We start from the raw sequence: 22,343 nt of genomic DNA on the forward strand, positions 1-22,343 counted from the left end.
TGCTGTCAAGTGGTTTTATTCAGACTCCTCGGTAGTAAAGATTAAATGTCTTGATTAACCCATTCCATCTCTTTACTGTGACTTCTGTCATGCTATTCTATTCAGCTGCAACTCATTCAGTAGCAAAAATATTTACAACTGCACCACATTTTCCCCTAATAATGCACATGTAAAGTATATAGTGCTGAGTGGGATAGACCAACTAAACTTACATATACCACGGGCATTTTCCCCCTTACAAAGGAGGTAGCCAAAATCGAAGGCATAAATCCACTCCCACCCATTTCATCCCCAAATACTCCAAATCCCATCCACCACCCCTCCCTCCCTCTTTTCTTGGCTCCTCTTGGATGATGGGTCATCCCTGCATCTTGCCCAGCTGCACCACATTTTCCCTTAATGCACGTGTGATGTATATGGTATTGAGCAGAATAAAGAAAGACGAACCAAACTTAAAACAGTATATTTTAATTGTCACCTGTATAACCTGATTCCTTCCTTCACACACTATCCACCAGACCAACATAGTTGTTTAGGTTATCCTCACCTAAAACTAGGTAATACACATCAATGAACCATGTGACAAATTTATGGACACATTTCATAATACCAAGGAAATGCTTACTAAATCTCTTCACCACAAATAGCACCATAGCCATAAATGCCATAAGTGTTTTTTTTTTTTTTTTAAGAAAATTACCCATATCATTATTCCCAGACCTCATGAATCTTTCTTCTTAAGCTAAAAAATGTTGGTCTGGTTCATTTGGATATACATTTTTTGAGGTAAAAATGTACTGCAGTAACACTATTCAGGTAGCTAAATGAAAGGACCTGGAAGAGTCAAACACAATGACACAACATGGCACTTACACTCGTTCATGAACCTGTACATGAGTCATACCATACAAGATGCATGCAATCACTTACGACTGCTTGCATAATTGCAATTACGCTTTTGTGGGTGTGGCTGTAAAAATGTCCGAACAAAACTGAAATTGTGCAACTGCACACACATACATACACAACTCCAACTACAATCCTATATAGTATTATTTTGAGATATGACCCAACAGTTACACTTCACAAACAGCATGACCTGTCTGTGCTGCTAAGTAATGGAGTGTCCCCATCAACAATATGATTTTAACTTGTCATTAACATGACAGTGGAGAAAAGTGCCTAAACATACTAGGAAATGTAAAACACAAAATTAATTTAAAAAACCACAATATTCATACTGCTATTTACCAACCCTATAACATTTACGGCACAAATTAAACTCCTCAAATACAAAACCAAAACTCACCCGCACATCACTCACTGCACAAACTGTTACATATGATGCAAACGCAAAGGTATACACGCCATATGCACCAAACTTAAGACAAAATTCAATTTCGAAGGTTTGAATTATCTGGAATAAAGGAAACAGTCATACTTTGTGACATATGGCAAGTTCAATTATGGAAAGCTGTCATTTGCAAAAATATGGGACTAAATACGAGGGCTGGGTTCCATCCTCTGAACACTTCATATATCACATAACTTCAAGAATATAGAAATAAAGAAGAAACAGAAGAATTAAGAATTTTCAAGCCTGGCAACACAAAGGTACCAGTACGATTACTACATTTACGACAAAAGTCATCCTTAATAAGGGCGACTGAGTGTCAGCAACAGTACATGATAAAAGTTTGGGTAGGAGAACCCGAGGTGGTACAAAATTAAGTCCGAAAAAAGAATAATATTGTTGGGAGTGGTAGAATTTTATCACGAGTTTTTTGGGCAGGCTACATGACATTATAGCACCTTTCTGCTTCTTGCTCCTGGAAACTAATACTTAGGGCTTGTGTAATGGTGACCTTTCTTGTGTTTTTATGTATATTTCCCGTTGTGTTTATTTATTTATATATATGTATAATTATTATTGTATATTTCGTGGGAATTTTTGTAATCAAACCATGCGACCGGGTATGTTTGCCGCGAATCGTGGCGTGCCCCAGCGACGCCAGTCTTTCTCTAGTCGTGGAAGTGTATGCATGTCAGTGCTTGCATAAACTCCATTAAACTTTTTTGTGTGTCATTAGCCACCCGTACACTTGCTTGGCCGTGATAGTGACAGGTAATGAAAGTACAAGCTCCAAATGCTGCCATTATTCACCCATCCTCTTTTTTTTTTGTGTGTGTGAAGGAGTAAACAAGAGGGGGGCACAAAGGGTGAGATGGATGGATGGGGTAAAAGGGGCATTGGGAAAGAGGGGAATATCTGTTGAGGAAGGACGGGAGAAGACAGAAGATGGGCATGAATGGAGAACAGTTTTGTATGGATGATGCTGTGCTATATGAAAGGGAGTGGGGTGGGGGATGAGGGGTGAAGGATTATGTGTGAAAAATAATTTGGCACAGCCCAACAGGATTTCTCCTCACCTTTTTTTCTGCATGAGGGGACAGAGAGGGGGGTTCACCAATTTAATGAAGCGGTCTTGTTGTAGCTATGCTGTGTCTTGCGACACTGTTTCTGACCCAGGGCTGTGAGTGAGATGCAGGGATGACCTGTAATCCAGGAGCCAAGATAAGAGGGAGGGAGGAGGGTGAATAGGAGTGGAGTATGTGGGGATGGAATGGGTGGAGTGGATTTTATGCCTTTGTTTTTTTGCTACCTCCCTTGTAAGGAGGAAAAAGCCTTTGGTATATGTATGTGTGCAATTGTCATGTTTGTAGCTTTACTTTGGGCAAGGTGAAAGTTATCATCAGAAACTAATACCCAGACTATTCCTTTTAGGGATGCTAGGAGGTAAACTAAAGAAATTGGTGATCAACTTTGTAGCCATGTTGTTTGACGTTATACAGCAAGGCAGTAGGAGGAAAGGTGTGATGTCATACCAACCTAGAAAAATCGATCTAGTAGGCCTTGTAAGACCTCTAGGTGTGCTGAAATTATTACGAGACTTAGTGAAGTTTCCTTGTATTTCAGCACATGAAAGAAACAGTGGTGTGTTTAGTGAAGTGTTTGTATGCATGTCAATGTGTACGTGAGCTCAAGTACCCTAACCACTGCCCTGCGAAGAAAATGATTTTCACGCATGTGCAATGGGCGATTTCCTTAGCTTGCTTCTCTACCTTTTTTTAGAACAATAATGGGCAATAGTTTCTGATAACATAGTATGGCCACAAAAAATGCAAGGGAAATAACGGAGTCAGGAGCAAGCACCTGCACAACCTACCACAACCAAGCAAGCAACAAGCATCAGTTAGTTGAAGATGGCGAGAAGCAGAGGACTGCTGTGACGACATCCAACTCACTCCCGACCTATGGCAAAATTCAAACACCGCCATTCTTTTTTGGACACAAGTTTGTTCCACCCTGGGTCCTACAGCCCAAACTTTTGTAGAGTGCTGTATATCAACAAGCTCCTGACAACGAAGCCATCACATCCAATAGAAAAGTATCAAGCAAACTTGTGAGGTGTTCTCTTGATCAGTATTGTAAGAATATCCTCTCCATTCATGTCTCCAGCCCATCACAACCACCCAGGCCAGTCATTTCCAGTCCTAACACAGATCTGTACATCTACTCTTTTAATCAATATTCACATTTCCTACGTCACTTCTTTAGTTCCTCAATTTTGCTATGCAATTCATCTGCATCATCTCCAGTCTTGACACGTATGAGCATACTGGTGGGTCCTGGAGGTTCTGATGCCTTTAGGTCAATAGGTGGATTGGGAACACAGACAATCAGGACATTGTTCTTACCCACACGTTGTGCTGGAATGGAGGAATTCAATATGATGTTCAAGAGAATGTTGCCCAAATTAGTATCTGCACGGATAATTAGTTGAGTCTTTTCACCCGGGGCAGGTTTCAGGTACAGCATACCAACCCCCTTTTCCACATACTGACCCTGTTTGGAATAAAATAATTTACACTTCTTCTCATACACAGCATCATCTTCTTTAACTTGTACTACTTCGTCTTTCGGGGGTTCATATTGGTCTTCTGCTTGGGTTTCTGCAGCCGGTGTTGTGGTTGCAGATGTTGATCCAGACGAAAAACTAAATCCTGTTTTGGTTCCTTCACCTGAGCTGCCAAAGAAATTTGTTGTAGCGCCTGAGGTGGTATTACCAAAGGTGAGAGAAGAAGAACCAGTAGTGGTACTCGGAGTCTTTCCGAAAGTGAACAACGAAGAGTTGGTACTAGCACCAAAGGTAATTGTAGGCTTCTTTTCCTCCCCCACAGTCTTCACTGGACTAAACGAAAATACCGCTGGCTTGTCTACCTTTTCAGTGCTGTTGCTAGTAACGGTGGAAGTGGTGCTGAAGAGGTTGGTGGTAGTTGGTGCTGGTTTCTCTTCAGACTCTTTGGGCTCCTCTTTGACATCCATCTTATCAGACTCTTTGGCCGATTCTGGGTCACTTTCGCTTTCAGATTCAGGTTTGTATTTAGAAACTACTTCTCCAAAGTGTTTCTTGTAGTCTTCAAATACAGGCATAAGGTTCACATATGGATTCTTGTTGATGTGTTGCTGAATCCAAGACAACACAGCAAGGTTCAGAGCTTTCAGATTGGCTAAATACACTGTGCTCTTGCTTCCAGAATTACTGGTTCCAGGTGGGCTTGAACTCAACCCATTAGTCTTGGGTGAATCATCTGGAGTTTCAACAGAGGCAAGGTCTTCCTCATCTTTTTTCTCAGTATCAGTCTTGACAGAAGACGAGAAAGTACTTGAATTTTTTGAAGCAGACAAGAAACTAAAACCAGATGGCTTTGTTGAGGAGTCATCATCTTTTTTATTGTCTGTGCTAAGGCCGAAACTTGGTGGTGTGGTTCCTGAAGTCTTTGAGTTCAGAAAACTGAATGTTGCTGTACTTGGTGCGTCTTTCTTGGAAAATCCTTGAAATGACTTGAAGACCCCCATACTTGGAGACTCGCCGACTACTCCTCGTCTACGGGCTTTCTTTATGCGACGCCCTGCGAGTTGATCATCTGATGCTTGCCGAAAACATCCCATTTCCTCCGGTTCATCCTCGTCGTTCCAGTTGTCATGGGTGAGTTCCTTGTTTGCGCCTCTTTTTGCTGCTCCTCTTTTTGCCATTTCTGAAAACAAGATCCACAAGTACATAAATGAACTGTCTTAATGGTAAGACATGCATACTTTTATATGTAGTTGGCATACGGTGTCTTGCGACACTGCTTCTGACCCTGGGCAGTGGACAAGGTGCGGGGATGACCCGTCATCCAGGAGGTGCTAAGAAAAGAGGGAGGGTGGAGGGATGTGGAATGTATTCAGGGATGGAATGGGTGGGAATGATTTTATGCCTTTTCCTTTTTGGCTACCTCCCTTGTAAGGGGGAAAAAGCCTTGGTATATGTATGTATAGCATACAGTACATATGGCTTCATCTGCTATACATTAAAGGAGGAGGAGGAGGAGGAGGAGGTGAATGCCAACTTATCATATTGTGTTACTATCCCTTAGTGTCTGTCCTTCATAATTCATATGCAATCATATAAAACATACAGCAGTTTTCCTTCACTACTACAGATGTAGAAGGGCCAATAAGGAAATGAAAAAAGAAAAAAACTCATGCTGAAGGTCCAGACAAAATCTTTGGTGAAACAGCATCAACTGCTCCTGGTTACACATCAAAATCCCAAACATCTGGAAAGAGAGCTCATATAATTCCTATACCAAGACCAAAACTTGAAAACCCTGCATCATACAGACCAATTTCACCAATATCAACAATATCCAAGCTGACAGAACAACTGGCTGTAGAAAGAATCAAAACAAAATTACTTACCTCCTGTAACAAAAGTAGATTAAAAGAGGGTCACTATTCCTGCATACTGCTCGCACCTCACACGCACCCAAAGGATTTAACAAGAAAGTCACACCAGTAGTAACAGTTATGGTTGCCATAGCCATAAAGCATTTGACAAGGTACACACTATCCAAAAAGATTATTCAGAGAGACATTCATACCTCTGACAAGCCATGGCTAACCAGCTTCACAGAAGGAAGACAGTACAGAGTAATGCAAAAAACAAAATTTGAGACAAAAACATACAATGGAAAACCCCAGGGTGCAACAATTAATCTTTGATATTCCATCTCTTCTTAAGCAATATACCATCCCAACAACCAGAACCAAAGTATTCTCTTATGCAGATGGCCAGATATTAAGGGCAACTTCATAAAAAAAAAAAAAAAAAAAAAAAAAAAATATATATATATATATATATATATATATATATATATATATATATATATATATATATGTACACACAAACACTACAGAATTATGAAAGGGATGGAAGTCCTCGATACAGATGACTTACTAAAGTGGGATAAAAGAAAAACAAGATGACATGAAAAGAAACTTAAGAAGGATCGTTATAGAAGAGATCTGAAAAAGAATATTTCCCACACAGAGTGGTGGATATCTGGAATAAATTGGATGAGGAAATCGTGAGTGCAAAACTATACAAGAATTTAAGAACAAACTTGATGCTGAAAGATACAAAGATGGGTCACTACAAGCATATCTTTCTTCCCATAAAATACAACTAGGTAAATACACACATACATATACACTTGACCCTCCATTTAACATACGCCAATGCATTGGATCCTAAATTTAGCGTACAAAATATTCCATCTGTTACAGAGCCAGGTGATGGCCCAATCATCTGTTACTGTGTTCAGTTGTTTAATCCAAGTCATTCATCCATTGTTGAACAATAATTTAGTGTTACATCAACCCATAACTGCACCATGCCACCCAGCGAAGAAATTTCTGTTAATTTTTTTCCATATCTACCTGCTGTGTGTGTTTAAACTAATCAATGATACAATATTACCATATAATTTTCAGGCACAGTAAAATAAACCAATTCATGTATACCGTACCAAATTGCCAGCAACGATCATTTGTTCGATATATACCGACCCAGTCCATTCTGTTAACATTTGGCAGGAACGGATCGGTCCTTGCATGCATTTGTCCATTAAGTGGAGGATTGAGTGTATGTATTTCACGGGAAGAGAGCTATGCTCGTAGTGACCTGCTTTTGTATCTTTCAGCATCCAGTTTGATCTTAAATTCTTGTATAGTTTTTGCACTCGCTGTTTCTTCATTCAATTTGTTCCAGATATCTACCACTCTGTGTGGGAAGCTATTTTTTTTTCCAGATATCTTCTGTAACTATCCTTTTCAAGTTTCTTTTCATGTCCTCTTGTTTTTCTTTTATCCCACTTTAGTAAATCATCTCTATCAAGGACTTCCATGCTTTCATAATTCTATAGATGGTTAGTAGATCTCTCTTCTTTATTCCAAGAGGTACCAAGATAAGAGGGAGGGAGGAGGGTGGAGGGGAGTGGAGTATGTAGGGCATGGAATGGGTGGGAGTGGTTTCTATGCCTTTTTCTTTTTGGCTACCCCCTGTGTAAGGAGAGAGAAAAAAAAAAAAAAAAAAAAAAAAAAAAAAAAAAAAAATCATTATATATATATATATATAAATTCACATATTTAGGTAGAAACTTTACATCAAACACATTTATCTGAAGAACAAAGTAACTCCCAATATATATATATAACGGGGCACTGGAAAAGAGGGGAATGTCTGTTAAGGAAGGAAGGGAAAAGACAGAAGATAGGGGTGAGTGGAGAATGGTGTGTATGGATGATGCTGTGATGCATGGGGGGGGGGGAGTAGGTGAGGGAGTATGTGTGAATGATATTTTGATGCAGCCTGAGGGAATTTGTCTTTTTTTTTTTGCATGAGAGGACGGATAGGGGGACAGCTGCTTAAATGAAGTGGCCTTGCTGTGTCTTGCTACATTGCTTCTGACCAAGGGTAGTGGGTGAGATGCAGGGATGACTCATCATTCAGGTGGTGCCAAGAAAAGAGGGAGGGAGGGGTGGTGAATGGGGGGTGCAGCATGTGGGGATGAAATGGGTAGGAGTGGATTAATACCTTTGACTTTGGGTACCTCCCCTGTAAGGGGGGAAAAGTCCTTGGTATGTATATATGTGTATATATGTGTATATATATATATATATAATTTGATCTTGGCGAGCCCATGGGGCCACAGGCTGTAGTTTGTCCATCCCTGCACTAAAACCACCCCAATTGTTCACTTGCACAGTGAAATTAAAATGATGAGGGAGGGAGGGAGAGAGAGAGAGAGAAGGGGGGGGGAGGGGTTGACAACAAATTCAATACTCCACTACCACACCCATACAGAAAAACCTCTAAGTGAAGTAGGAATCGCAGTGGCATGCTTGCATTCAGGACACTACCCAGCATTAGAGTAGCAACACAGGATAGGCCAGGCCACAGACTCAAACTGCCCTAGATGCAACCATCACACAGAAGACACAAAGCACCTCAGTCTACAATGCCATTGGTCTCAATATCCTATGTGTAATGAACATTTTAGTGATATTAGCAAAACTATAACAATGTTTGTGTCATATGTGTACTGACTGGTATTACTCATGATTGTCTCTGGTCCCCTCAACGCCCTACGTATGTTGTCTGTGTAACTTAGTGTAGAGTGACAATCTAATGAATACCACAATGGAAATAAGTGTACATGCTTTTTTGAGCTATCCTCGGCAATTTGCAATTATTATTTCGAACTATGTGTTCTTGTCATCATCTGCACTTCATGTATATCAATTCTTTGCCAAATAAATTGATTATTATCATTATTCAATGATAATCTCTTGACAGCAACACAATACTTCTCCTATGAGTGACTTGTGTAACAACCCTGAGGCTACTGTTGTTATCTAAAAGCCCAAGTACCCTGTAAGAGACCAGACACAACAGACTGACTGAACTAGGTAATTGCAATAAACAAATTCTTCAGGATGTAGGAGGAGAGAGAGAGAGAGAGAGAGAGAGAGAGAGAGAGAGAGAGAGAGAGAAATGAGGAGAGAAAGGGATAGAGAAATAAAATTATAAATAAATTTCAACTTTTCACTGCAGGGACTTCCTTAATAATTGAAGCCTGTAACTAATTTCAACATAAAAAAATTGGTATGAGGAATACTAAAATAAACTGCAGCCTTAAAATTCCTGTTTCATTTATCTAATACACATTCACCTGGAGGATGCCTCGGTAATCATTACACAATTGGAAAAATGCAAAGGTGAATCCATTATTGCTTTTCTACTGGCCAGTCTTCCTAACAATAGGAGCCTTGTTCTTTTGTAATACCTTATAGAATAGGATTATTGAAGCCGATATTTTCCCTTCACAAAAACCTTACATGTAAATTTCTTATCTGAAGCCACACTGCTTTGCAAGCTAACACACCAATGTCAAGACTTCTTTTCCAAAACCTTCAGAACACCTACTGTTGGTCTTTCACTCCTGGTGGTTAAATAAAATCTCTTTACTAAGTGACTCCTGAGCTGAACCGACGGCCATGGGAAATCTGGGGGCAGTGGGGTCCCCTTTCAGAGAACGTAAGTATTGTGTGACTGACTTGACCTTCATCACAAATTTATATGTACCCCTTTCTTTGAGATGTAACCAAAACATACAAAGTAATGACTGTTGGATCATATGACCTATGCCAAGGTAGTATACCATGGTAACTAATATTACTGGTATCCCATGTCATAACTTAATGACCATTGTTGCTCAATTTACTACTGAAGAAACAGTTCATAATTATCTTCTAAAATGCATATTTACATCCTTATTGACCTCTTTATCAAATTGATTACCAATCTATTATTTTACATCTGAACTCACTATGGACTGAATGGTTTCCTGTCAGCACGCAAGTTACAAATATAGTGAAATCCAAATCTCTTTACAAAACCTTGAAAAGTTCAAACAAACCATAACTCTGTATTCTAAAGAAAGATACCTGTTATACATAAAGTTTTGTGATGAAGCCCCATGAGTCAATATGAATTTTAAGAATGATGGAGGAGGAGGAGGAGGAGGAGGAGGAGGAGGAGGAGGAGGAGGAGGAGGAGGAGGAGGGGGAGGAGGAGGAGACAATGACAAAGAAGAAGAAGAAGAAAAAAGTCCTTTTATATATTCTATTTTCCTTAGATAGTTCTGCAACTCATACATAAATTAGCTTGTCCTTTGTACCCACACCTATACTGGATAGCATTTTTCCTTTACCCTGGCTGGTGACAGTCTATACTGTATATCTGTGTTGCACCACTTCAGTAAGAAAATCTGTACTGATCCTTTTATACATACATATACCAAAGGCTTTTTTCCTCCTTACAAGGGTGGTAGCTAAAAACAAGGGCATAAAATCCACTCCCATTCACCCCCTCCCTCCCTCCCTCTTATCTTGGCTCCTCCTGGATGATGGGTCATCCCTGCATCTCACCCACTGCCCTGGGTAAGAGGCAATGTAGCAAGACGCAGCACATCCACAGCAAGGCTGCTTCATTTAATCAGTGACCCCCACCTCCACCACTCTCTGTCCCCTTATAGAGAAAAAGAGGAGAAATCCCTTTGCTTTGGTCTGCATCAAAATATTATTTACACTCGCTCCTTCACCCTCCCCATCCCCCACCCACTCCCTTCCATGCACCACAGCATCATCCATACACAACCATTCTCCATTCACCTCTATCTTCTGTCTTGTCCCTTCCTAAACAGACATTCCCCTCTTTCCCAATGCTCCTTTTACCCCATCCATCCATCTCGTCCTTGGTTGCCCCCTTATGTTTACTCCTTCCACACCTCTTTTACTAATCTTTCTTCACTCATTCTTTCCATGTTCTCACTTGTCTGCCTTACCACAAAAATCTAATCCATGCAACACCTACCTTTCCTAAACCCACACTATTCCTTTCCTAATCCTCTCATAGGCCTTCCCAACTACACTCAACAAACTGATCCCTCAGAAACTACTACACTCGCACTTGTTCCCTTTTCCTTTGTAAAGCAGAACTATACAGGCACTCCTCCAGTCCTTAACTCTCTCTAGACACTTCTCCATCATCATCATCATTATCTCTCCACTACAAATTTTCCCTCGAACTCCACACTTCCCAACTACTCATCTATTGGTTCATCTCCTACCCTAGCACCGAGATCTCCTACATTGACATTTTTCCCTAAACCCTCTATGCTGTCCTTTAAATCTATCCAAAAAGCCTCCCTTTCCTCTACACTCTTCCTTCTATACAAGGCATAATTCATTCTTTTATTCTGGAAGCTCACAGATCATTTACTCTCCAGCACCTCTTTAATATGTAGGGTGTTTTAAACTGATACACTAAAGTTTCATAGTACAGCGAGTCCTCCTTACAGTAATTCTTTATCCAGTAAATTCACAGTTACGGTATTTGGTAATTACTACCCTCAATTCTATTTATGGTAAGAAAAATTCACAGATACAGTATCCGCTCATGTTTTGTTTATCCCGTACCGTAGCGCCACCATGCCATGTGGCCACCACAACAATCAGTTTCTTTCCGCGTTCGGTATACGGTAATTTCAATTTGCGGTAAGGTTTTCAGGAACGCATATGTACCGTATAACGAGGACTTACTGTATTCCCTTTCTAATGATTGCATATAAGTCATTTATGAAATGTCAGGTTCATCCACAACTTATATTTAACAGTGAACTATCACATCTCAGGGACTAAGACAGGATACCTGTTTGTAGTCACTGTGAGACTGTCCACAAGGATAGAAGCACATAAACGGAGCCCATAGCCTGTTTGTCGTGAGCCTCCAAAACTGTCAAAATCCATCAATCCCTCCCCTCCATCAGATGCATCTCAGAGGAAATGATAGTCTTTGGACTGGGCCCAAAATATCTACCAAATTAATCTGTATTTCTTACACCTTTTCTCATATGGAGAGTTGAAGGAGAGTTGACTGCTCCCCACCTTCCATTACCATGAGCCAGTGATACAAAAATAGTCCCAAACTAATAAAATAAAGAGAGCAATCCAAAGTTTCTTCTCAGAGAGCTCAGTGGGCACAAGAATTGCTGACAGCATTTGCAGGGTTGCAGGTTTTTCATTCAGTAAAATTTGAGGGAATGATTTTTATCATATATCTTAGTTAAGATTTTAGGATGGGAGGGAGGGTGGAGGGGTGTGGAATGTATTCAGGGATGGAATGGGTGGGAATGATTTTATGCCTTTTCCTTTTTGGCTACCTCCCTTGTAAGGGGAAAAAAGCCTTGGTTTATGTATGTATATACGATTCCATCATTTTTTCATAAATCTACACAATGATTGGAATATTATAAATTATAGGCAGAATGGAGGGGGGCATTAATAAAAATAGTTTCCTTGAGTTTCACTTAATGGAAAAACTGTAGACCACCAGCAGCTGGCAATGGCCCTCGGGCTCTCACATAGATCTCTCTGGGATGAAACTTTGGGTTGCTGTCTGTGCTGTACTGGTGTGGGACCATTTCTATGTCACTAGCTTAAAGTGGCAGCTGAGCAGTTGCTGGTTATCATCTCCCAATGCATGAAAAGTTTAGGAAATATAGTTGAAGTCGATGGAGAGTGTAATCCCCTCAGGGCTGCAACCTCCTGAGGTGAGGAGGGTTGAAAGGTTTTGAAAATGGGCAGCTTCACTACCTTGCAGGACCACCACATGCAACCCATCATTGGTCTCAGGGAGGCATAATCATAGTACATATAAAATTGCACAAAAAATATAAATAGTTGCAAGAACATAATTTGGTTGGATGAAATACATTTAATATGTATTTATCAACAACTTGTTGGATGAAGAAGAGGAGGGGGTACAAGTATCAAACTAAAGCACTTGGAGCAATTGCTTAACTAAAGCACCCAATATTTCAATCAATCTGTTGCTGCTGGTCTCCCCTAAAGTAAATACTAAGTAGCAAAGAACACCCAAGCCTATTTGAACAAACTGGAACAAGTTCTCAAAAATAATAGAATGGAAGCTTTACCCCTGAAATCAATAGTGACAATATTCAAACCAGACAACCATGAATCGAAAAACCACCCTACATTAAAATCAAATGGTCAAATACCTTCCATTGGGCCTCAAAATTGATACTTGTATGACTTTCTTCCCACACCTGCTTATTAAATACATTACAAAGATTGAATTTGGACAACAGAAACTCAAATAATTATTCACAAGCAATTCATAAGAACCATTCTTGACTATGCCTCCACAGCATGGTTCCCAAGAATCAAGAAGATGGAGGAATAATCAGTGCCGTTTGCTTAAGAGCACCACTGAGACCCAATCAATCTAAATCTACACAGGTAACAAATCCACAATCACAATATTTAACAGGTACACCCCCTCAATCAGCACCCTCAGTTCCAAACAACTTTAGGCCTAACCTCAACCAACTTGCCACCATCCTCAACCTTATCCTATGTGGTGATTTCAACGCCAAGTTGTTGGCCTGGTATGTCAATAATCCTGAAACAGAGGGTTTGATCTGCAGACAACTTGATTCATTGACCATCATGAACAACAAACCCTCTATACCCCTCCTCTCCTGATATCACCTTCTGTTCCCCCTTGTTCCAAACATATTCTTGGGATGTGGTCAGAGCCCTTGGATCAAACCATCTTCCAATCATCACTACTAAAACACAATACACCTCAGTTGGCCAGACACACATACACCAATTACAAAAGAGCAAACTGGAAAGCTTTCACTGAAGAGACAGAACAACAATCTGAAACACTGAAAAATACACCAATCATACATAGACGCTGGGCACATCTTCAATATAACCATACAAAACAGACAAATATATCCCCAGATGCAACAGCAAATCACACAAACAAAATTTTACCCCCGAAATCCAAGGCTTCATTAGACAACACAATACACTTAAACACAATATTACACTTGTCCCTCAGAACAACAGACCAAATACAAGCACTTAACAAAAATACAAAAACAAAAAACAAAATTGGCAAACATTTGCCAACACAATCATGAAAAAACACCAAAAAACTATACAAGGCATTCAACAGCATTACACTATCCAACAGTAACACAACACACTCTCATGCAGCAATAACCACAACAGTCAAATGTGCAGCGCCAGCTGCCTGATGTACGATGATGCATCAATATATGCATGTCGTAAAATATAAAGTTACAGCTGTATTACTTCTCTTTCACCCTGAATATTAATAACCACAAAATGCAATCAAGTCTGTTCACAAAATATAGGGGTCACTCAGCTACTATACAAAACAAATATAATAAGAACATATGAATGAAGGAGACTGCAAGAGACCATAAGGCCTACACTAGGCAGCTCCGTATCCATCACCACCTGTCATCCTCATCCATAAAGTTGTCTAATCGTTTCTTAAAAACAACTGATAGTTTCAGCGCTTACTACATGGTTACTAAGTTTATTCCAATCGTCGACCACCTTATTAGTAAACCAATTCTTGCCTATTTCCTTTTTAAATCTACATTTGTCCAGGTTATAACCATCAAACAAAAAACCTATGCTGGCATCCTTGTGCCTCATGACACCAACATTGGCATGATAATATAGAAAGGGTTATGCAAACACTCACAACTTATTTTGCAGACAAACCACCTCATCCTTCACCCTGACGACTGATGCATCATTCGATATAGGAAAGACTTCCCCACAGATCAAGACTACACACCCTTCATAGACAGCCAGACAAAGCATATAATCCATAACCTCAAGCACTCATCCACTTGTGGTCCAGACAACAGTTGCTGCATGCCTGACCCCCTGATATCCCTCCTTCTGAATCCTCTCCCCCAAGAGGACAGGGTCCACCAGGTCAGACTGTGGTGCAGCCACCATCCATATTCTATGTACCAGAAGAGACTGGATGACTGCATCACAGACAACTGTTCAGGATGCAAGACTTAACTCCACACTATGATAGATTGCACTGTAAACAATCATACATACATACATACATATACCAAGGCTTTTTCCCCCTTCCAAGGGAGGTAGCCAAAAACAATCATACATGCCAAAAACACAATATACACTCCATAAAGGATTTGTGGGAAAACTCTGTTCCAGCTGTGGTGTTCCTAAGGGAGATGGAACTGCTCTCTCTGTCAAGGGAATGACAACACCAATTAACTGGATGAATAAAAATAATTTACAAACTCAACAGAATGGAGAGATGCACTAAAACCACCACTATTGGATACCTAGGTAGAGAGATTGAAATCCTTCCAAAAGAACATAAAATGAAAATGATAGGAACTTAATTATAAACCAGAACCCTTCACACTACATTTTACAAAGCACCACCAACAGAATGATGGAGAGTGGAGAGAGAGAGAGAGAGAGAGAGAGAGAGAGAGAGAGAGCATACTACTAAAACACCTATAACAACCTACTACCTATGGTTGTGGTACTTGTCCAGGTAATCAAAGCTGCTCCCAGTGATTGGTGCCACCTGTGTAAGGGCAGGTGTCGGGATTTCTTGTGGCCGTTTGCCCCCCACCCCCCAAACTCTTGGAAGACTAGATTGTACATAACCACGAATGCCAACAACAAAATATACACTATGAGGGATTTATGGGAGAACCCCATTCCAACCAAAGCATTCCTCAGGGAGACGGGAATGCTCAGCCAGTCTAAAGAATGACAACCCACCACCTATACCAGACAAAACACGTACACACTCAATAAACACACCCTTCAAGACAGACCACCAAACTCAATACTCCAACACAAACCCCAGATAAAGCATCAGAAAAAAAAAAAAAACTCCCACAACTGACAAGAACAAGACTGACACATTTTCACACAGGGCACCATCTGGCTTTACAACAGCACCAACAGAACAGGCTTGGCCACTGATTTAAACTGCCCCAGATGTAACCACTACACAAGAGGATATTACAATGCCCTACACTAACGACCTCCAGACAATAACCCATCTTACCTGAATGATTCATGGTCTCACCCAGAGATGTCGAGTTATCTGAAGCCCACGTACCTTCTGTAAGAGACCAAAAGCAATGGACTGATTGACGGGTTGCAGAAGACCTAGAGCCTTTAGATACTGATAAAATATCAACACTTATAAACTAAAACTCTTCCTAAAGAATAGCACTATGTTCTACAGATGAGCCCTTAATCCCACTCAGTTCTAACATAACATGAACACATCCCAACAAATACAACAAAAACAACCCCATCAGCATTTAAACACCTACGATAACCTATCCTTGGAACCCCACAATAAATCCTTACAAAAATACACATATACACAAACATCATAAACCAAAGACTGTGTTGCACCCCATATTGAAGGCGTTGACAGGTTCTGATGATGGGAAACAAAGTATCATGTGATCCTTACATGATCTTGGATGCAAGTCCCCACTGTTGATCCCCAAGCTAAGAATAAAAAACCAAAGGTATAAAATCATAGTGAAATGCAAGAAAAATATTTGGTCAATTTATAGTTTCACCCAACCATAGAATTTGATATGTGGCTTATGTGTTTCTGGTGAGAAATGTTGTGATATGAAAGATGGTGTACATCATTTCCGTCACAAATGCGTACTTTTGAAGTAATTAAGTAATGAAGTTATGCACTTATGTCTATATCTCCCAAACGACCTGGGGGGACATGTGTGAAATCGGGGTTTTTGGGTGGGGGAGACTAATAAATGGAGTAATGCGTGTTGCCAATCAAGTGTAAAATGAAGACTAAAGAAACCCATAAAAAACAAAAATATCCCGTATCAGCGGGTACTGCGTGCGGCACCATGTTTGTTTACTAACGATTGTAAGTATAGATTGAAGCAGCCAATCGCGCAAGACTTGGTAACCGTAAAGTAAACTAAACTAACCTAACAGAGGTAACGTTAGTTTACGGTTAGGAAGTCTTGTGTAGCTGGAGTGGACTTCACTAAGTGTTTTGCGATGGAAATGATGTACACCATCATTCATATCACAACATTTCTCACCAGAAACACATAAGCCACATATCAAATTCTATGTCTGGGTGAAACTATAAATTGTCCAAATATTCTTTACTCAGTTCATCTAATTATTATACATATAATTAATAATTTCCCGTAATGTATACAGACTATATACATTATGGGAAATTATCGATTATATGTATAATAATGATAATAATGTATAATTCTAGTACAATACCATAGTACCGGAAAAGTAAAGTGCATCCAAGACTTCCCAGTCCCCGCTTATAGTTATATATTAATATAAATACCACCACAATTCAATTTTAACATTACAAATAAGATTTCCTGAAATGTATAGCATTAAAATATACAAACATATATATGCCAATTGATATCTCGTGGAGTATAATTTTGAAATTACAATTGCAGTACTCTCCTTACTCCATATCATTGTTAACTTCTGAAATCATTACTATCATTTTTCATATTTAATAAATCAACTCAGGATCATGATTTTGACTACCTCCCTTGTAAGGAAGAAAGAGCCATTGGATGATTGGTAAATGTATGTAGGATTATCATTATGACAGTTATGAATTATCTGGTGGTGTCACTAGTCTAGTCTAACGAGTAATGGTCAATATTCTTTTACTAACTGCCCTGGCAGTGTCATAGCTGTTTAGGAATCTTTCTGACACAGTTATATTTGACTTTTAATACAACAATAATGATAACATAACACTTAGTAAAGAACCGAATTACGATTGTAAAACTCAATTCTGTGGCCTGTTACTGCCTGTATAATTTTCTAATGAAAACGGGTTCGATACACATACTCATGCTTCCATCTAAATATTTGTTCAGTTTTGCCAATTTGGTGTTGTCTTACAGTAGTTGTAACAATTAGGTGGTGTCGGTTTTACTCAAGCAAACCAAATTTAGGCCTCAATCAAATTGCCGAATACCTTCAGTTCAAAATGTAAAACTTCACTGTATTATTTTTACACCAAAGTCACGGATTTTCGTGACTTTAATACTCCTCACAGTGGCACATGCCAATATACTTCTGAATCAGAGAAATACATACCAGTAGATTTCTGAATGTCCTTCTCAAAAAATCAACTGTGGTTACAATTGACACATTGTTTACATCTACTTCAATAATTGTGCCACTCGTGGTCGGTAAAATATATGAAACTAAAATGACCTACTGATATTTATACCGATCCTATAGCTTAAAAACAAAATAGGATCGCATAGTATTATTAGTACGTTTTGATTGTACATAGGCGCTAGTATCGGAATTTCCATCTGTAAATGTTTATAAAACGTTGCTTGTCAGTCCATAATTGTATTGCATTATTTATTTATTTTGGAAAAAATATGTGTTATTTTAACAATGCAATATTAGTACGTAATGTAAGACTGATCTACGTGTTTGTTTTCATTCTTATTCACATAAAGATCAGGAAATACATATTCCCGCCATTTTTATATTGGTTCCATTGTGCAACTTATGCGGTGTAATGCATATAAAGTGTGTATACTTAAAATATTTCAATATAGACTAGACGCCTGTCATAGAAAATAAACTTTCATGCTTGATATCACAGAAAACTGCCATAGAATGGTTGAGATATAGAAATAAAATTTAAATTGATTCAAGAAAAAATTATAATTTCTAAATTTTTCTAAGATAATTAAGTTTGGGTATTTTTCTATGTTGGGGGTGAAAATCATTATAAAATACAAAACAAGAATATGAAACAATGACCAAGCTTTTAGAAGAGTTTGATGACAAGCTGTGCAACTGGATAAGACTAACGTTCCAACAATAACTGAACATCAGCAACCTGTGTAGGACGAGCTCCGACAAAGTAGTAAATTTTAAGTGATATGAAACTTTAATAAGTACTCTGTGAACAGAAACAGTACATCAAGATGGACCTGCAAGTTCTGCAGTACCAAATGTGGCTAGCTATCAAGAAGCATCAGGTTAGTAAGACATTTTAAATTGACAAATAGGAAAAACTTCAAGTAACTTATCTTTACAACACTCGCAAACTGTATTGATTGTTGTAGAAATGGGATATTCTTTTTAATTAACATATGCAATGTTCATAATTCCAAGTATTATAAACTATTTTGTTGTGTAGTAGTAGGTGGTTTGAATAAGATTGAGGTGTATTTAGTGTTGTTTACCTAAAGATAAAGAGGGAAAAGGCTTGGAAAATACGGATGTATGCTGGCTCATGCGTGTACGCTGTGGCTGCTGCTGCTGTTGCTGCTGCTGCGGCGGCGGCCAGTAGTCGCTGCATCTCAAGACCCAGAGAAAGTTTATTTGTAAATTGCATTTTTATTATACTCAAAATCCATTCCAGTCTTGAAACCCTCCCGATCGTTAAATGAATGTGTCAGGATGAGAGTGTAATGTATTACAGGGAAGGTCTTTTAGCCGGAGTGGGGTTAATGTGATCGAGAAATATGAGCATCCTCAGTTGACTTTGCTAAATAGTTTGATATGCTTCCACGATTCTTTATTGATTTTCCAAGTTGCTAAGTTGGAGTTGGCGTCTTGGTTGCACGCCGCTTTCTCAAGTTAATTGTCCTAAGAAAGATGCTGCGTATCGACGCTTGGCATGTTACATCTGCTTTAAAACCCACATCTCTTTGTGTGCATCTTTGCAAATCGTGACGTAATAGTAACCGATTGGTATATGAATATATTTGTCTCAAATTGTCATGGATATCATTAGCATAATTTAATCAAGTTAGGACGGAATATGCTTCTGGTTTAAATTGAGGCTGTTTGGCAAATTCATAATCAGTGGTATTTAAAAACAGTAAACAATGTTTTGAGCATTGCTATTTTGGGTGAACGTTTGCTTGTCTACTAGGATATGAATCTGGGAAGTGAAATAAAAATTGACGTGATGCATGACATGCACAACATTCATTCATTTATCACCAGCATATGTATTTATTTGTTATCTATTGAAAACATATTTTGTACAATTCTTTTGCCTGGCACCAACCCCAGTAATAAGTAGCCTGCATGCGGGGATAAACAGTTGGCATTTGGCCTTGAGAGAGCACGAGCACTGAGCTCTAAGAGCCATTAAATCGAGTGAACGAACCTAAACGGCGGACAGGATATTTGCAGGCGGGGGGGTGGGGGAGGGGTGTATATGCTCCACCAAGGAGATTGATGATTGTTCAACTCTCCCAGCCGCGGGACAACCCGCCTGTGTTTCATTATCTGTCACATGTAGACAGGGCATTAGGAAGAAAGAAAAATGCGTGGAGAAGGAATTAAAACGTGTAAATTCGCTCACGTGTTGGCCATGCCTGTGTGAGCTTTTAGGTTGGTTGTACGCAAGGTCTAAACTCCCAAGGAAGGTGACGGGTGGTTTGGGAGGATGTGGGAGTGGGAGTAGGTGAGGGAACAGCTGATCGAATAAAAGAAAATGGGAATAAGTCGAGTTGCCGGTTTGTGTTTTAGGAGACGGCAAAGCGACTACCCATATACGGGTAAATTAATAGATATTAATATACAATTACACTTGTACGTGTTACATCACGTATAAATGTTATGTGCATTGATGAGTGAGCTGTTTTGAGATGGGGTAATCTTTGGCGCTTTGAGCGTCGTATTTCATGTGTCTCAGTTTGAATGAGTTTGCTGAAGGGAAGAAATCATTCTGCATCCAACTTTACTGGCAAGTGCGGCTTCATCTGTCAGTTGACACAAATTCCCTTACATAATGTCCCACTGCACGTCCCAGCAATCGTATTTGTTTGACTTTGCATTACAGCAGCAGCATCCATTGTTTGTATTTTACATCATTTTAGGAGTGTAATTCGCTGTTATGAATATGACTGCGCAATCGTTGATTATGGCCGCTGCACGGAGTCGCATTTGATTGCTCTCAAAGTCAGGGTCAGTGGCAAGCTCAGTACAGTATTATTACCTCCTAATTTTTCACGGTTATGACACGCCCATCGCACCTGGGAATCTGGGAAATGAATCAACGCCTGCAGGTCGTCTAAGATTTGAATTTGAATTTATATACATAATACATATATGTCGCGATGATAACACCCCCAAACAGCATTGATGGAAACCATCTCTATCGTTACTGGGTGGTTGACACACAGATGAATAAAATGACTTGGTGGGGAAAAGGAAAAATTCCACAGGGTACAGAAGGAGATGATTGAATAAATATGACCGAAATGTTATCGAATGACCACGAAAATGAATAAAGTAGGCTGTTGGCAGTCAAAATAAATGGAAAATTGTCACTACACGGATCATCCGCCCGAGACCAGCGCGATTATATTTGCCTTTGGCAATGTTTTAACCGGCATTTCATTGATCGTGTAGCATCCAGCCACGGGTATTAACTCTGTCCCTCTCAGTTCCACATCGCAGTGAGATCTCTTTTGCCTATAGGTTAGAAGCTATGCCATCCTATAACAAGCAAGCGTTTTATACTTCAGGAATGATCGTTGTTGCATCTTTGTCTTTGATCACACCCTATCAGTACATGCCTATCGCCCGACGGTTAACAACCGTTGACGATGATTTTAACTGATTAATCCATCCTTGTCGAGTCAAATCGTTTCAAGGTTACGAGAAATTTGAGGCAGTTCACAATTTTTGTCGTAACCGTACTCATGTAGGTGTGACTTCTTGTGGGAACGGAACGGGCCAGGCAGGAAGATGTTAGAGCTACAAGTGCCGATGTATCTCACGAGTAGCTCCCGCCCAGATCTCACGAGAGACGCGGCGGTGCGTCATAAAAGTGGCTCGCGTGAAGCTTTATGACTAACCTGTAATTTTCTTCCAGAGTGGCTAGCGCCGTTTAGTTTGGTGCCTTCCATAACTGGTGGATTATTTCCGTATATTTCTTTCTTTATTTATTCCTTTATTTATATAATTTCCGTATCGTCTCCTCGCCTAAGAGATTGTAATGACTACATGGTTTTGTGTAGTCGATGATCCAGAGGCTCTAGTGACATCTATACGGAGCAAATGAACATTATTTTATGATTGGAGACAAATTCCTAATCAAAATTGAAATGCTGATCACTTTTAACAGTTATTGTCTCTCCGTTCTGCTGGCCTTACCTTCACCACTTTAACATCACTTCATTGCGATCTTGTCGTCCCTAAAGACGGAGGCGGTGTTTACTTTTGGCAAAACACACGATCGCTTGTTTGTATTGATTACGTTCATTTCAAAAGACTGACGGGGATGGTAGGGTGGACAGAGGTGTGTCTGTCGAAAGTGAATGAAATCTTGCGATAGCCAGTGAAATATATAGAAGGTGGTGTAGTTGTAATGAGTCACTTTGAAAGTCGTACAACCACTCCCATCCACCACCCGTTCCACATACATCCACCACCCGTTCCA

At 39.6% G+C, this 22,343-nt stretch overlaps 2 protein-coding genes across 10 annotated transcripts in view; one reads left to right on the forward strand and one right to left on the reverse strand.

Moving 5' to 3' along the window:
- Positions 1 to 447: 447 nt before the first annotated feature.
- On the reverse strand, positions 448 to 20,278 carry Nup50 (nuclear pore complex protein Nup50). 4 transcript variants are annotated; one of them, XM_076203639.1, is made up of 3 exons: positions 18,011 to 18,110; positions 15,930 to 15,986; positions 448 to 5,100 (listed from the first exon to the last, which is right to left on the reverse strand). In XM_076203639.1, exons 2-3 carry the CDS (start codon positions 15,940 to 15,942, stop codon positions 3,608 to 3,610), a joined length of 1,506 nt encoding a protein of 501 aa, XP_076059754.1. In that variant the 5' UTR covers positions 15,943 to 15,986; positions 18,011 to 18,110; the 3' UTR covers positions 448 to 3,607. The 4 variants fall into 4 exon arrangements, with proteins under 4 accessions (XP_076059754.1, XP_076059756.1, XP_076059757.1 ...); XM_076203641.1 differs by lacking the exon at positions 15,930 to 15,986 and adding an exon at positions 16,350 to 16,387 and having other exon boundaries at positions 18,011 to 18,097; XM_076203642.1 differs by lacking the exons at positions 15,930 to 15,986; positions 18,011 to 18,110 and adding an exon at positions 20,259 to 20,278.
- The window catches only part of LOC143036376 (uncharacterized), an 89,767-nt gene continuing 86,167 nt past the window's right edge, over positions 18,744 to 22,343 (forward strand). For 5 of the 6 annotated variants that reach the window (XR_012967348.1, XM_076203634.1, XM_076203635.1 and 2 more), the window contains exon 1: positions 18,745 to 18,918. Coding sequence is in view for 5 of the 6 variants with exons in the window: in XM_076203634.1 (XP_076059749.1) it covers positions 18,865 to 18,918 (54 nt within the window). In the remaining variant the exon portion in view is untranslated. Of the gene's footprint in view, positions 18,919 to 22,343 lie in introns of all 6 variants that reach the window. The other variant, XM_076203636.1, reaches the window with a different exon arrangement.

This window comes from Oratosquilla oratoria, chromosome 20 (genome assembly GCF_046742065.1).
Source record: "Oratosquilla oratoria isolate Oo_2021 chromosome 20, ASM4674206v1, whole genome shotgun sequence".
Lineage (NCBI taxonomy): Eukaryota > Metazoa > Arthropoda > Malacostraca > Stomatopoda > Squillidae > Oratosquilla > Oratosquilla oratoria.